Raw genomic sequence first — 16,904 nt, 5'->3', positions numbered from 1 at the left:
GGCTGTCAGGAAAGGCCATATTTGAAAGTTATAAGCCTGGGAGGCAGACTCAAGCTTGAGTTTTTAACCTTAACTCTGCATTTTCTGACTTGATGCTGAATTTCTCAGCTGAAAGTTGAATTCATTTTTTGTATGTAAAACACTAGTTGATGTTCAGGGGAGCTGTAAATTAAAACTTCCAGCTGACATCAGTGTGGACTTGGCTGTGGTTTCCTCCCCAAAGCAGCCTAGTGATCCATATGCAGACAAGGTCTTCTCAGAATGACTGTGCTGGTCTTTATCTCCCCCGACACCTCCAATTGCTTCCAGTTATCTGCTGCTCCTTGTCAAAGGGCTGATTATAACCAGAGGTGGAGGGAGACAGTAATGCCATATTCTGCACTTCTATAGTGCCTTTCATTCCAGGATCTCCGTGTGTTACAAAGCAGACCCAAGAATGGCTTATGATCCAGATGCCATCCAAGGTCAGATTCCTCTTCTAATCCAAAGGTGCAGCCGATGGAAACGACAGGTTCTAGCATGCATTGTTCTACTTCCAGCCAAGGGATCCGGCTGCATTGCATGCTGGGAGCTGTAGTTTTCATGGAGGTGCACCTCCATATTAAAAGAGGAGGGTGGCTCCATTTTATTCAAAGTGGGTTCAGCCTTCTTGCTCCTGGCAGGTTGCCAGCGTGGCCCTTGATTGGGCAAACTTTGGTGGCCCCTGGTCTTTTGAGAAAAAGCAAGTGACATGTTAGCTTCCCCTTCAAACCGTGCTTAATTCCAGAGTTAACAGCGTGTTTTGAAACCTGGACTTCGCTGTGTTTTGGAATGTCTTGGACACCCACTGTGTGAATGCGATACAGGAAACCTACACCAGTTGGGTGGCAGCTCGCAGGGGTGTCATGGTAAATCTCCTTTGTCTGCTCCAGCTGGACTGATGTGTAGGGGAGAGCAGAACTCCCTCCCCTGCACTGTTCTTGATCTGAAAGCAGCAAGTGAGTGAGGAAGCTCCTTTGTGCAGATTTCTCAGTCTCCTCTTGTGCGTGCCAGCTGGCTCTTGTTCAACATTTTTTTCATCCTAGAGAGAGGGGGCGGGAAGAAAGGAAGATCTTAAAAAGAAATCTACAAAAACGACATGGGAATTACTTTAAAAAAAAATCCAACCCAAACAAGCCAGGCTGGGGGATTACAGAGGTAGCATTAGGAGTGGAGAGCAGAGAGCTGGCACTGCAGCTCTGGAAAGGAAGGCGAGTCCCCTCTTGAGTTTCTTTAGTCGTAAAAGGAAACAAAAAATGATCTTGTGTGGAGGCAACATATAGGGAAAGCTGTAGGCTGGCTGCCAGCACTAGATGGCGGGAGAAAGGGCCTTCAGTACAGCATCCTCTCGCATTTCTGCATTGTCCCGCTTGGAAAACTGGGCACCCGTGGGGCTGGATGGGGTGGGTAGTTGTTCCGTGCAGCGAACAGCAGTTCCTACTTTGTTCTGACTGAGATTTTGCTCTTCTGATTCCACTCCTCCCTCCAACCGGTGCTGGGATTGCCTCCCCCTCCTATCATTGGGGGCTGCTCTTGGACAGATGGGTGCATTTGCTGTCTTGGACTTGGTCCAGTGAGGGCGAGCAGTTATTTGAAACCCTCCTCTGCTTTGGTCTGCTGTAGAGTGGCAGCCGTCTGGCCAGAGGAAACACCTCGCACAGGAGATTTCCCGTCGTCTTTGCTGTTCCTTGTTGCGGGCATTCCTGAAAGTTAATCAGGGTGAAAATTGCAGTCAGTCATGTCTGGAAGCCACCAGAGGCTAATCCCGGAGCGCTGCAGATTCGAGCACATGGGTAGGAGACAGTCTCTTTATGTGTGGGCTGGCTGACTTGCTGCCAGAGGAATAGCTTGCTTCTGGTTTTTGTCACCCTTTGGCGTTAAATCATTCCCTGTTTAGGTTTTTCTGCCTCTTGCTCCACTACAACAGCTCAGAAGGAATGCAGGCTCCTTGGGTTTACAGAGGATCCGCTGGGGTGTGTTCCAGCACAAAGAGCCCTGGCTAATGTGGTTTCCTAGGTCTCCGCCTGGTGCTGGTGTGTTTGAAATGCTCCCTGTCTGTTTGAATAGCTTTCTCTAGGTGTGTTTGCCAGTGGCTGTTAGCTCAGAAAGTGAACTTTCCGGTTTGTCTCTAATGCGTTGGCTCCTTCTCAGTGCATAGATGTGGATTGTGGAGGTTCCAGCACCAAATGGAGCTGAATTATTCATGTCTGATACTGTGTGTGTGCAGCATTCCCCATTGGATAACTGTCTCCCTGAAGAACCTCTGCTCCAGGCCCTCTCTTAAAATGCCTTGTTGGCAGGTTTCCAGCCTCACAGGTGACCGCATGCCTTTTCTGTTGTGTAGGGACCAAGCCTGCAATGGGAGGAGGTATGGGGAACACTAGCTGTGGCTGCATAAGCCCCTTCACTGTTTTCTGTGGTTCTGTGATTTCTTTGTCTCTTATCCTTCTCCCAGAGGAGGCAGAGTTTCTGATGGGCACCTAATGGGGGCAACTTGCTAGGAACCAGAGGGCTGTGCATAATGGGCATCAGTAATCAAGTTGTAATGAGAGTCTTCCTGAGTATAGAGGGGCAGCCTGTGATGAGTACGGGTCCCGGCATGCACCGCTTGCTCTGCCTCAGAGCATGTGTTGCAGCCAGGACCTGTAGTCTGCACAGGCTGCATTCTCTGTGTCGGTAAAGGTGTCCACAGAGCCAGGCTGTGTTAGTGTCTCCTGATGTGTGTGCTGGAAATTCCCTATGTCCTCTAGTTCAGTTGTCAACCAGCACAGTGTGAGGGGTGGACATGATCAGCGCCCCCTGAAGTTCTCTGCTTTGTCTTGTTTACAGGGGTTTTCTCTTCTTTATCCGTGCTGGGGGACAAGTCCTGCCTTCAGTTACACTAGTACAATCTCACGGGTGAGGCAGAGGGCACAGTGTGCATTGGGTAGTGTAGCTTGAAAAGGAGCATTTTCATGTGGGCAGACCTGCCCCTGCTGGGCACCAGCTCATCAGCTTTTGCAGGCTGCCATAGATAAATTGCCAGTGGCTCCTAGTTGCTTGGCTGCTGTGAGTCTCACTGAGTGCCTGACCCTCTGGGGGCTACATGTGTGTTCATTCCAGCTCCGTCCTGAATCTGTGATATTCTTCCTAGGCTGAGAAGCCACATCAGTGAGCTGGCAGCTCTTCATCTATGGGTTGCTTTGTTGGAGTGGGACCAAATCACTTACCATCTGATGGCTAAGGTTGAGTTGGAACCTGAAGGGTAGAAATTGGGAGGTGATTGGGACTGAATGATCGTGCTGAGACGAAGAGGGCTGCTTTAGTTTAGCTGTCAAGTCATTCTGTGTACGGTAGCTCTAAAACATCCCTGCTGTTGGATGCCGGGGGAGATTTTCTCCAGTGAGGGAGGTGTCTCCATCTCCCTTTCAGCTGGGTCCTTTCCTGAATAGCACTTGGAGTTACTTTGCTTTTCCTACCTTTAAAAATACAGTTGAGAGGGCATAGAAATGAATCAAGCAGGAAGCTCTCTGATCCCATCATAGTGGCCACGAGCAAAGCACAGGCTTATGGAGCTGTACATGTGCTGTCCTTATTGTAACATGGCCATGTGAACTACAAGTCCCAGCATGCAATGCACACTCTTGGTTACATGGCCTTACTCTTGCATCAACATGGAGTGTTGCATGCTGGGACCAGTAGTTTTTACAGGCTGCACCTCAGTATCAAAAGGAGGGGGGACAGCTACTATGTGGTCTGTTGGACATGAATCAGGTGCAGTCCCTTGGAGTCCAGACAAACTGTTTAAGAGGCCATTGGTGTAGGGTAACTATTGGGCACCCTGATAGGGAGGCTGGTCTGTATTTCACCAGTAGTGCCCCATAGCCATCATCACCCAGCAAAACCTTGGTCTGCATGTGCCTTTTGCACGTGGGAGTAACAGAGGCTTTTGGGCAAAGGTCTGTTACTGTATTTGTTATCTCTGAAGTGCCCTGGTGGGATACCGTGCCCCCAGTCCTTGGGCTGATCCCATCCCCAAGAGGGGCCTTTGTGGTCTAACAGCTTGGGCAGTCAAACTCATTATTGGCCTTGTGAATCTGGACAAAGAAATTGCTGAGGGCTGGCAGTACAAAGGCGATTCTCTGCACGTGGTGCCTGTGGTGGCCAGGAGCTTGGGGCTGGCAGGGAGGTTTTGTGCTGCTTTGGATGTGAAGAGCTTCTCCTTGTTTTGGTGGGAGGCTGGGGGGAGTGAGGTGAATTGATCATTGCACATCTCTGTCCCTCCCCCAAGCTGATCCGTGCAGGGAGCAGCCTGTTTGTGATCTCAGCTGGAGGAACAAAGCACAAATGGCACTATCTGGCAGGGATGGACCGGGAAAGTGGCTCTAGAGAGGCAGGTAGATCTGAGCAGCTGGTGGGTTAGAGCTGAGGATGCTGACTGTTGTGCATGCTCCAAGCTGGGAAGTGGATTACCTGGGGGGGCTGGGGCAAGGGAAGAGGGAGGCAAGAACACACATGGCGGCTTTTGAAAGCTGTTAGTGACTCCAATGCTGCATGCAGCGTTCTCCTGATTCTGCACTTTCTCTGCCATTGAAACAAGAGGTCAGTGCTTTTCATTTCCAGCTCGCGTGTTAGCCCCTGGCTCCTGGGGTTAAAAATCTCTGTAATGACCTGTCAGAGAGTGGATTATTAGGTGTACAGAGCCAGGGATGCTGTGGGGAGCAGATGGAAAATGGTCTGGCTGCTGCAGCCTGTCTGATGAAAGACTCCTTGGCATTTTTACAGTGTTTGTGTCTCTGAAAACGCACCACGAAGCTGCTTTCCAGGCTCCTGCCTGCTGGGGTTTAAAAGAGAATGTATTTTTTTTAAGTCACCTGCTTTTGGAGTATTGCTCAGAAATAATACTGTGGATCTGTGGGCCGTGTGCTCAGCAGGAGGAGGACAATGGCACTCGAGAGGAGCTGCATTGAGAGGGGCGGCCAAGGGTTTCTCGGGAGAGCCTGGAGAGGGGTTTGCTGGGGCTGAGAGCCTGGCTGCTGGGAAGAACACTGTTTCATGTGTTAATTATGTTTGGTAATGCAATTGCCACTAGCTACTTTCCGTGAGTGACTCTGGGGCTTTTTTTCCCCTTGCTACACAATTGCTTCCAGGGAAATGTGCAGTGCAGAGATCTGAGTGTCGGCCCTGGCTTTAGGGCGTTCTAGGGATGAGGGAGAGAATGCTAGATCTGACTAGGGGGGCAGCAGAGCGAGGACATGTGCAGTGACAGCTTCCTGCATGCAGTGCTGCCAGTGCCCCTCAGACCTGATTTCAGTCCTGGCTCCTACACAGCACTGCCCATGCCCCTCAGTCCTGACCTGCAGTCCCCCTGCTGTTCCACCCCTGAGCTCCCCCTACCTCTGCTGCAGTTCTGCCAATGCCCTTCAGTCCTGATCTGGAAGCCCCCACCCCTCTTCTGGCCTTGGGCCTGTCCTGACCAGTCAGTTGTGCTGGGTATTGTGTGGTGGCTTTCGAGTGTGAGAGCTCTAAAGTGAGCTGACATGCTGTGGTCTGTCACTGGAGATCGGAGGTGAGCTTTGAGCTGTGGGGACAGAAATCTAGTCCCTGCCATTTGGCCCCTGGCTGGTCCTGATGGCTCTTACTTGGCTTTAACACTGTGCTCATTCTGAGGCTAGATGTCGGATTCCCACCAGGGCACTAAACGTCCCTGGTAGGTGACTCTGGTCTCATGCTGCACAGTGTGTGTGGGGCGCACTACTCTGGTCAAGGTTCCCAAACCCCACCCCTGGCCCTGGAGGGCACAGAGGGGAGGGGTTTGCCTCCATCCCCGGGCTGCGTGCAGGGAGTGCTTGGTAATTCAGAGGGAAGTGGCAAGCAGGGAGCGAGTGAGTAATGTCTTGTTGAAGCTGAGAGCTCTGACCTGCCGGGGCCTGTATCGATTGAGGGAGCGATGCCAGATGGCAGCTTCCACAGGGACAGCCAGGGTACTAGGGCCTCTTCTGAGACTGTTAGGGGCCAGCAGGATGGTGTGATGGGACTGTGGCAGCCAGAGGGCAGGCTGGTGAGTTTCATGTAGCAGGTCACTTTTCCAGGGCAGTGTCTGTGATGGGGGCTGGAGGGATGGGGTGTTGCGGATTGTTCCCCACACAGGCAGTGGGCTCTGGTCAGCTTCAGTGTCTGAAATTGTGTACGTTCATGTGAGTGTTTCTTTGGGGTGAAGCAAAGTAGGTGTGGGCACCTGTGCCCATGGGCTCGCGTGGGCTGGTAATAGAGCACAGGCCCCTGCGTCTGTCGTGGGGTGTGTTTGTGTGCGAGAGAGAGAGTGTGTGTGACAGCATGTGAGGGCAAGTTCAGCTCTGTGTGTGTGTGTGTGTGTGTGGAATTCAGGCTTCCTGTGTCTTTGGTGGGGCGTGTGTGTGTGTGAGAGATGGGTGAGTTCAGGCTCCATGTATCTGTGGTGGGTGGTGGTGGTGGGTGTATGTAAGAGAGGGGGTGAGTTCAGGGTCTGTGCGTGTGTGTGTGAGAGAGAGAGGGAATGGGTTCAGACTCTGTGTCTGGTGGTGTGTCTGGGGGAGTTCAGGCTCTGTGTCTCTGGTGGTGTGTGAGTGAGAGACAGCGTGTGTGTGTGAGAGAGTTCAGGCTCCATGTGTCTGTGGTGGTGCACAGGTACCTGTTGAGCCCCTGTAGTGGTGAAGGTGTGTGTGCCTGTTCCAGGAAGATCACTCGAACAGGCTTCCCCGTGCCACTCCGTGTAACACCTGTTCTTGCTCTCCCTTTCAGCGATGATGCCCTCACCTGGGCAGACCCTGACTGAAGGCCTGAGGACATAGCTGCAGCTGCTGCCTGGGATCCAGAGGCGGGGAAGAGCCTGGAACTCTGAGGTGGGCTGTGAACTCTAAGATGTCCTTGAGCAGCGGAGTTTCCGGAGGGAAAGGAGTGGATGCGAACCCTGTTGAGACGTACGACAGTGGGGATGAGTGGGACATTGGAGTAGGGAACCTCATCATTGACCTGGACGCTGACTTGGAGAAGGACCAGCAGAAATTGGAAATGTCGGGCTCCAAAGAGGTGGGGTTGTCGGCGCCCAATGCTGTGGCAACGCTGCCTGATAACATCAAGTTTGTGACTCCGGTGCCAGGCCCTCAGGGCAAGGAGGGCAAGTCCAAATCCAAGAGGAGCAAGAGTGGCAAGGACAGTGGCAAGCCGGCCCCAGGAACCTCTCTGTTCACTCCCAGCGAGGGGGCCAGTGGCAAGAAGGAGGTTCAGGGACGCTCTGGGGATGGCGCCAGTTCAGGCAGCCTGGTGGCTGCTGTCATCCCGAAGGGCACTGAGAAGTCGGCCAAAGCATCTCGCAGCGTGGCCAGCTCCAAAAAGGAGAAGGAGGGCAGCTCATCCAAGAGCAAGAAGGAAAGGAGTGAGGGTGTGGGGGCTCCATCAGAGAAGGAGCCCAGCGTGCTCCAGCCTCTCGCCCTGGCTGTGAGGGTGGGACAGTACGATGCGGGCCAAGGGCCAGAACCTGCTGCAGCCGAGCAGCTCGGGAGTATAGCTATTGACACGGGAGCTGCGCTCAATCCTTTGGGAGTTAAATCGGAGATGGAGGATGGGGAAAGTGAGTGCCGGCAGCCGAAAAAGGTCAAAGCAGAGAAGGTAAGAGGCAGGCGAGTTGCCACCTTGCTGGGGTGGGGTGGAGGGACATTGCTGTGGAGAACAGGCAGCCTATGCAACCCGATGTCTGGTCCCCATTCCAGTGGAGCGGTCCTCTGTACACGTTCTTCCCCTAATGCTTTGCCAGGAGCAGTGGGACTGCTCCCCTTCAGCAGCAGGAGATGGAGGCAGTTGCTTCCAGTGTCCTCTAGAATGCACAGGACTTGCTGCATGTGCTACACTAGGTTCTGGTGAGCTGTAATGGGATGGAACTGGGAACAGCAAAACGTAGGCTGTATTTTGGGCAAGCTGCTTGCCAGCAAGATGCGTAGGGCCATGAAATGGCTCCCTGGGCCAGGGGTGGAAGCCGGTTCTGGCCTCTTTAAAATGGACTGTACAGTGAAGAACTGTCCTTCCTTCGCCTCTGGAAGATGGGACTCTCCAGATCCCCAGTCCACAGCTTTGAGTCATAAGTGTTTGAGATGAGGGAAGAGCATCTTACCATCCACTGGTCCTGTGTAGGATTGTTACTGACAGTCAAGGTCTGGTGTACTTTGCGGCAAGCGGGGAAGCCAGGGTATGTAGTTTGTGTTTTGTGAATGAGAAGAGGATGCAACTCCTTGCTTCCCCCTTTGTGGGAGGGCTGAAGGTGGCTTGAGCTCCTAGCTCCCCAGGAATCCTCAACAGCCATGAGCTGCATGCCTGAATGCACCAGAGCCTGTGATACTGGAGAGCTGTTCTGGGCAAATGGCTGCAGTTGAGGTCTGGAGCTAAGTAGGCTCTGTTGCTGATGGTACCACACGAGTGCTGTGCTGCCCTGGTCTCTGCTCCTCCCACAGATGAGCTTGGTTAATTGATGACAAGGTATGCCAGCTTGTAGTGGCTTTGGTTTGGGATGTTCGGGTGCAGGGCCCTGCACTCTCCATTCCTCCTGCAGTCGAGCGGGGCAGACGGACTGGCTCTCTGAGCTGCCTGATTGGTTGGGGGTGCTCTGTGTGGGCTCACCTTGTGTTGAGCTGGTCCCAGCAGCCGATGTATAAATTGATTTCTCTATAATTACATCAGTTGCAGCAGGGGAGATGATGTCCATATTTAAGTGTTAATAAGTATAGAATCTGTCCCAGGGTGTGGCAGAGAAGCTGGAGCTGGCCTGCTCTCATCCCTGCAATGCAGGGTGCGGTCATGGGGCCTTGTTCTCCCTCTACCCAGGCCTGCAGTTTGTACATTGGCCTAGTGGTACCTGTTGTCATCGTCAGCATGTGGGCATCAATATGTCTGTGGCTATGGGCAGTTTTCCATGTTAAATGCTATTTAGCATTGGCCTACACTTGTGGCAGCTTTTAGAGATTGTCATGGGTGAGCTGGCAGGGCTGTGCTGGGGGTGGGTGGGTATTGCCCACAAACTACCCCCTTCTCTTTCAGATCAGCCTTAGGTGCTACGGTTCTGTTGCCGCTCCTGGCAACAAACATGTCTGGCTCTGGAGCTAATCCGTCCACAAAATGGAGCTGTGGAAAATGACGGGCTTTCTTCCTGCGCAGCTCCATGATCCTGCTGCCTTGTTCCTGCTCGTATGCTCTTAGATTGCTGTGACACCAGTGGGAAAGCCGCTTCCTCTGGCTGCCATATGCAAGTAGTTTAACTCATGAGCGGCCTTGTCCTTGCAAGATCTCTGCTGCAGAGTGCAGGATGGGCTGATACAGCTCTTTGGAGGCATAAGACCATTCCAAGACCTGGCTCTAGAGGCTTGTCTGTACTAGAGAATTTAGATGTTACCACCACTGCTGCAACCCTCTAGCACACCCATAAAACACCACATGGCCGCACACAAGCACTTGCAGTGGTGGTGGCCAAGCCTGTGCACCACCACTGGGCTTGTGCTGGCCCTGAACATCCAGTGGAAGAAACTGAACATGGCGCAGATAGATCATATAAACCACACACATCACACACCACTCCAGGGAGCGGTGCCATGGTTTGTAGACCAGGTGCAATAGTCCTAGGCCTGGCAGTGTGTGGAGGAAGTGCTGCATGTGGGTTCAGTGTGGGCACTTGGAGAAAGAGGCCCACTGGAGTGAGTTGCAGCGCTCCACTTCTAGCGTGGCTGCAGCCTCAAGTGCCCCAGCAGGTGTTTCTGCTGATCAAATCCATGCTCTCAAAACTTGGCTCTCTTCTTTCAGGAGCCAGGTAGAATCTGTGTGCGTGGGGGGGTGGGGGGGTGGGAGGAGCTAACACTAGGTGGCTGTGGGAGCTGCTGAGGCCCTGCCTCGTTTGAAGGGCTTTACAGAGCAGGCTGCTTGGTGTTGCTGGGGAAATAAGTCCCAGGCAAAACCTTTAAGCTGGAGCCCAGATTATCAATGCCTCTGGTACCGAAGGATGGAAATATAAGTGACCTACATGGGGTTGTGCCCTTTGTCATGTCCCTCTGATGGATTAAGCGTCCTAAAATGTTTCTCCTGCACTTTTTTTCTGATTGTTTCCATTAGGAGTTCAGCCTTTGGGTCTGCTTGCAGGGAATCGGCCTGGTGAAAAGCTCATCCCTCTAGACGAGAGTGGCTGGGGACATAGGCAGGAGCAGCGGCTGTAGTGATATAAAACGGGGGATATTTTACTGGGATAGCAATGTCAGTTGAGGGGCGGGGGGGGGGGTTTACTGATCTAGGTTCACTGGTACAGCCCCTCAAGTGGGTGCATTTATATCCGCATAGCTCATTCCCCTTCCCTACTGAGATAAGCGATCCCAGTATAAACGCTTATAAATGGATGTAACTGCATCCACACTATGGTGGGGTAGGGGGTCTAATTAGAGTTAGTCCTTCGGGTGTAGACAAGGCCTTTGGAGCTGGAGTTCCATTTTCAGAAGTGACTTAGGTGCCTCGGTCTCTGTGAATGTCAGGTGAGTTTAGGCGCCTAGGTCATTTAGGGACATTAGAAAATTCTACCTGGTCTCATTTGGCTCAGACTTGCCAGAAACTCGCCAGTGCAAGGCCTGAGCTGTGAAATGTTAGATGGTTTGGTTTAGGTTTGGCATTGCTGGAGGGAGGGTAAAACACAGGGGCTTAGAATGGGAGGTGCAGAGACACCCCTTAAAGCTGGGAGCGTGGGTGGACAGATGGCTGGGCAGCCTGCTCTTGGAGTCCCATGGCTATGAGTAGCCCTCCCTGGCCAATGACAGTCAGTGTGAAACAGGTTTGGCCCAGCGATTGTGAGAGGCTCATGTTCTGTGGGGTGAAGGCTAAGGCTGAGGGACCTATGGGCAATGAAGGTCTTGAAAAGAGGGCTGCAGGCAGTACAGGGAGAACATGAGAGGGGGTCTGCTCCTGAGAGAAGGGAGTGTGCCCGCGATGGATGAGCAGGGCCTCGGGAACTGGCTGTCTTCAAAAGCTGCAAAGTTTTGCAGTAAAAGGGCTTGTTCCAAATCAGTGTGTCAGGCTCTGTGGAGACTGTGGAGAGCAGAACCGACTGAGGGGGGGACTGGTGGGTAGCAGGAACGGGTACGTGTTCCTACCAGACCCCTGTGCAGCTCCCTGCATAGCAGGGGCAGGATTGGGAATGTTATATTGCCCACTTTGCAGGATCAAATGAGCCCGGGGTGCTCTCCCAGCGTCCCGTGTGTCCCCACGAGCCGCAAGTGTGGAACCTTTGTTTATTCTCCTGTGAAGGAGGGGCCCAAATGTGCACAGCCCGGACAGGGTTGGGGTATGGTGTGCTGTTATGGTGTGCTCTGCCCAGGCAGCAGCCAGCCTTCATGGGGAGGCCTGGACAGCTTGGGAATGCAGGTTGTTCTTGGGGAGAGGGTTTACCCAGCAGAACAGCTGTGCACAGTGAGAAATGGCCTGCAGGCTCTGAGGGGTTGTTTGCTGGGTGAGCTGCCGCCTAGTCACTGTGGATGGCTCGCTGGGCTGGGCTAGGGGCTGGGAAGGGTAGTGAATGACGGATGTCTGTGTGGCGCTGCTCCCTCCGCCCTCCCTTTGCTCATTGCTCTGTCTATGGCAACCCCTTGCCACTCTCTCTCTCTGCCGTGGCTGGCGGCTGCACCAGTGCAGAGCTCGCTGCTCTGTCTGCTCGGAGCCCGAGGGGGAGGCGCATCCCGGCAGATGCTGCCTGCTGCCATTGTCAGCGCAGCCCTCTGGAGCTGCCTCCTTCCTTCTGCTCCCCTCTCCGCAGGGGGGATGGGATGGGAGGGGATATTGAGCATTAAACAAAAGCGCCTCCCAGCTCTAGGCTGCTGCCCTGGCTTTGTTTTGATTGAGAGCTTGTTGAGCAGGATGAGTGGCCAGATGTGATGCTGCTGCAAACAAGGAAAAGGCAAACATCAGCGACTGGGAAGTCAGCGCTAGAGAAACCCCTATCCATATTGTGTGTGGAGTGTGTATAGGCATGGGGCGGGGGCTCATCACCCTTCCCTTCAAGGTCTATTGTTAGGGGGCTGCAGATGGATGTGCCTCCCCTACCCCCCCAGGTGAGCTCCCATGCTGTCAGAGCTCAGGTGGCATCTGCACTAGCCTTCTCCCCCCAGGTCCTCCACCATTGCTGATACTGACGGGATGGGGAAATCTTACAGTGGGGGAGAAGCTGGGGTAAGCAGGGCCTATATTAAGTTAGCCATATGAACACATGTCTGAGGCTCAGCTGTGCCATTGCACGATTCCCTCTTGCCAGCATGGGGCACCTCTGTGTTCAGGGGTTGGGGTGGGTGCGTCTGTTTTGGGAAGCTGAGTGCCTATCTTACAGGAACAGCTAGCAGGGGTGCACTGGAGGTATCTCTGTTGGGTGAATTTCTCAGTTGTGCAGTTGGGAGTGGGCTGGCAATATTAGCGTTAGATGGTTAGCTGCAGTGGTGCTAAGCAGCTAGCTCGGAGCAGGCTTCCTTGACCCATGCCCGGTCTACACTAGGACTTCCATTTGTTGAACTGGCAGCCTCAGGCAGCTACTCTGATACAGGCAGCCTTTCTTTCTAATATGTACACACAGGCAGAAAAGGTGCTTCCTGAACACGGCTGTAAAGCTTTGTTCCAGTCTACACTGCCAGGAGTAGCCATTTTAAAGGAGGATGTAGCACAGATATTAGCAGCGGCACTAACAGAAATGTTTCTTTAGATACGCTCTTGCCCCAGAAATCTATAGCACGTTTCTTGGACATTTGTAACAAGGTGCCAAGTGTGGATGCAGATGCAGCTCTGTCACCACTGAGCTTGCTGGACCCGATTGAAAATATTGCACAAGCTCTAATGTGGACAGGGCCAGACTGCGACTGGAGAAGAGCGAGAATCCCGAATCCCAGTCTCTTTCCCAGACTTCCTCCCCTAAAAATTCCCACAATTGGTACCGGTTTTGTTAGCAACATGTGCTGCTGGTCCTTTAACTCCCATGATCAGATCAGAGAAGAACCAATAATCACTTCCAAGGAAGCAGCATAGTGCAGAAGGCTGTGGAGTTGTATCCTGCAGTCCTGTGGTGGTCCCTCAGCTCATCCTATCAGCAGGTGAAGGCCACTCCTGCCTTGGCCCTTTCTGCTGCTATATATCAGCAGCCTTCAACTACTCGTCATCCTCTGGGTGTCTCTTGGTGCCCTCGAGACCTGCCCTGCTCTCCTTCACTAGCTCACAGCAGTGGCAGGAAAGCAGCGTAACAGAGTCAAATACCTCTCAATAAGAGTTTCCAGGTTCCCTATTCCAGCCAACTCCCCATCCCCATTTGTGTGTCACCAGTAGGACTTGATGTTCCACTGCATGTGATGGGCTGGTTATTCCTCTGAACTGCGCTCGAGTACAGGGTGGTTCAAATGGCTTCTCTGCTCCAATCCCCACTGCTCCCTGGAGAACCAGGCTGGTAACAAAAGAAGCAAATGGGTTCTCTATCCTGCCAAGTACTAGGCTGCAGCTCCTCTTCTGTGTCTGTTCTGCTCTGAGTCCTGGAGGCTGCTTAGTGGGTGTGTCTTAGTGGGTACTCTTAGCTAGCTGGGCTGGTTGCATATCCTGTGGGTTCCAGAAAGCGCTCTGGAATGCACTCATGTTTAGCTGCTTGTTCCTGAGGCATCTTTATATTAAAAGAGCATTTCTAAGGGCTGTAAGCCAAGCTCTGGTCTTGCTGTGTCCATCTAGCTCTGAATGTACTTAGCACCAATGCTGCAGTATAGTGTTGGTGTGATATCCTTAACTTGTCCAAGGCATTTGACTTGGTATCGCATGACATTTTGATTAAAAAATTAGACTGTATGCCATGTTCATTGTATATCAGTAAGTGGACTAAAAACTGGCTGATAGGTTTCAAAATGTAACTGTAAATGGGAAATCATCATCAGGTGGGTGTGTTTCTGTTGGGATCCTGCAGGGATCAGTTCTTGGCCTATGCTATTTAACATTTATCACTGACCTGGAAGAAAACCTGAAATCAGCACTGATAAAGTTGGCAGATGACACACAAGTTGGGGGAGTGGTAAATAATAAAGCAGACAGGTCACTGATACAGAGCAATCTGGATCATTTGGTCAACTGTGCACAAGCAAACAATAGGTGTTTTATTACAGCCAAATGTATGCATCTGGGAACAGAGACTGCAGGCCACATTTACAGGATGGGGGTTCTCTACTGGGAAGCAGGGACACTGAAAAAAATGTTGGGGTCATGGTGGATAAGCTGCTGAACATAGCTCCCATCATGACACTGTGGCCAAAAGGGCTAACGTGATCCTGGGATGCATAAATGGGGAAACCTTGAGTAGGAGCAGAGAGGTTATTGTATCTCTGTATTTGGCACTGGTGTAACTGCTGCTGGAATCCTGTGTCCACTTCTGGTGTCCACAATTCAAGAAGGATTTTGATAAATTGGAGAGGATTCAGAGAAGAGACAGGAGAATGATTAAAGGATTGGAAAACCTGCCTGATAGAGAGAGACTCAGAGTTCAATCTACTTAGTGTAACAAAGAGAAGGTGAAGAGGTGACTTGATCACAGTCTGTAAGTACCCACATGGGGAGCAAATATTTTATAATGGTTCTTAGTCTAGCAGAGATCCAGTGACTGGAAGTTGAAGCTAGACAAATTCAAACTGGAAATGAATTCAAACCACGGAACAATTTACCAAGGGTCATAGTGAATTCTCTATCGCTGGCAATTTTTAAATCAAGACTCGAATCTTTTGCTAAAAGATAGTCCCTAAAAATTATTTAGAGGAAGTTCTCTGGCTTGTTCTATACAGGAGGTCCATCTAGGTCATCACAACGGTCCCTTTGGCTTTCGAATCTGAGTGTTTCTATATGCCCTTGCTTTGCAAATTGCCCTGTGTAATGCAAAACCAAGACAAAAACAGAACAAAGCATGACTCCCCATGCTCTTTAATATACCTTTGAGGAACCAGGTTAAGCAGATTAAAGTTGGGGAATTTGTAGCTAGGCCTGTATTGGTTCAGGCTGTGTTCTAAGTCTCCTGCAGAAACCGTGAGCGGAGGATGGAGTGGCCCTTTGAGTTTGGGATGCTCTCTTGCCAGCATCCACCAGCAGTTTGAATGAGGTACCCCCGGTGCATAGCAGAGCAGTGACGTCCATCCCATGTTCCAAACGCATGCTCGTAATGTTGACTGAGACTTCGAAACCTGTTGGCACAAGCAGCCTTGTTCGTGATGGGCAGACACTCTCGGGCTGCTCTGTTAGGGGACATGTGCAGCTCTCAGTTTAACAAACCCCTTGGAAGCTTGAATCTCAACTCTCTTGTATATTTCCCTGCATTGCAGATGTGCACTGGCATGTCACGGTCAGTTTGTTGTGGCTGAAGGGCATTCCCCTCTGGCTGCGGGATGCTTGTTCACAATGGATTAAGGGCACATGCTTGCACCCAGAAGATTTGGTCTCATGGTGACTTGGGAGTGTGTCCTTGTCCATAAGGCCAACCTCCTCTCCCCCGGGGACATTTGGGGTTTCCTAATTATGCCTGTGGGCTGGGAGCTGCTGGTGGTGGTTGGGGGAGCTTGCTGACCCTGCTGATGGGTGCCAGTTATTATGTGATAGGCCTGATCTACCAAAAATGTAGACAAATGTGATGGCCTCCCTGATAGGAGTGAAAGCCGTATTTTGAGTTCCCCATGCTGCTTTTGTACCTTGAGCTGTGCTTGGGGAGAGGGGCTGTGCTTCTGGGGGACTGGGGACCAAGATTTTTTCAGTCTGAGCCGTTTCCCACTCCCTGCTTTGTGTAGATCTCTGCTCTCTTCCCAGGGAATGGCAGTTGGAACAGCTTTCACAAACCCAGCCAATCTGGCCAAGCAGGCAGGGCCAAGGGTTTCCGGGAGGCGTTGGGGAACATGTATCAGCAGCTGCTGGCTCGTCCCAGCTCCTCTCACTGTGGTTTCCCTCTTCTAGCCACGGTTGAGTAAGCTGCCTCCAGAGCTGCTGACAGGGCCGCGTTTGGAGGCCTTGGAAATTACACTGTTCATTTCCTTATCATTCCCTGACCTGCAGTGCAGAGCCTTCTGGTGCAGGAACAAGACAAGAAAGCGGCATGCAGCCAACATGTGTCAGGAGCTACAAAGGAGGAAATTGGACTTGCTCACTTAAAACCATGGGGTTAGGCTTTGATTTTTGGCTCCCACCGAGAGGTTATTTCTATGTACTGCTTTTAAACTGCTAGATGTGGCGGGCTGTGGATTTCAGCAGATCCCACCTCTGGAGTTTTATAAGCAAGGAAGGCAGGGAAAATTGCATCTCTCTCCTGTTAATTTCCCAGTTGTGCAATTGGGAATGGGCTAGCAGTATGTGCATGGGGAAGGGTAAGTTAAAGGACCAGCTCATCTTAATACGCATTTATTCTTTACTGCTGTACCCAGTTAAACTGTCGTCAGCCCTGCAGTGTGGTGCTGCCTTTGCTGGAGCAGCAGCCTGCACCCCTCTGGGAACAGGGATTTGGGGACACCCTTGAGGGGGCTGGCACCCAGAACAAAGCTGACTGGCAATGCTGAGAAAAGGAATCAGTGTTTGCCAAGAGGGAGAGTGGAATGTTGCATGCAGTGGAGAGGAGGATAAAAGAGGCATAAAAGCTCCTTGTGACCAAGTTTACGCTATGATTCCAAGCTGTTTCCTCTCCTTGGGGCAGCTGTAAATCTGCACCATATGCATGCTTTGCAGCTCCCTGGAGGAATTGTGATTAGAGATTTGAATGAAGGTCCAACCTCCTAGTGTGTGACTCGGCCTCTGACTCTCCACACCAAAGGAGATTTTCTAGCCAGTGGGGACTGTTGGAGATGGGTCAGATTGTGAGGCTGAATGGCTTCTGTGGC

General features: G+C 51.9%; 1 protein-coding gene across 1 annotated transcript in view; it reads left to right on the top strand.

Moving 5' to 3' along the window:
• The window catches only part of ZNF609 (zinc finger protein 609), a 119,102-nt gene that overhangs the window by 12,130 nt on the left and 90,068 nt on the right, over positions 1-16,904 (top strand). Inside the window, exon 2 of the mRNA XM_044979652.1 lies at positions 6,778-7,644. Within this exon, the coding sequence (XP_044835587.1) occupies positions 6,898-7,644 (747 nt within the window). The 5' untranslated portion in view covers positions 6,778-6,897. The remainder of the gene's footprint in view (positions 1-6,777; positions 7,645-16,904) is intronic.

This window comes from Mauremys mutica, chromosome 11, assembly GCF_020497125.1.
Source record: "Mauremys mutica isolate MM-2020 ecotype Southern chromosome 11, ASM2049712v1, whole genome shotgun sequence".
Taxonomy (NCBI): domain Eukaryota; kingdom Metazoa; phylum Chordata; order Testudines; family Geoemydidae; genus Mauremys; species Mauremys mutica.
The sequence above is the reverse complement of the archived record's forward strand: the minus strand, read 5'-3'. Positions and strand labels throughout refer to the sequence as shown.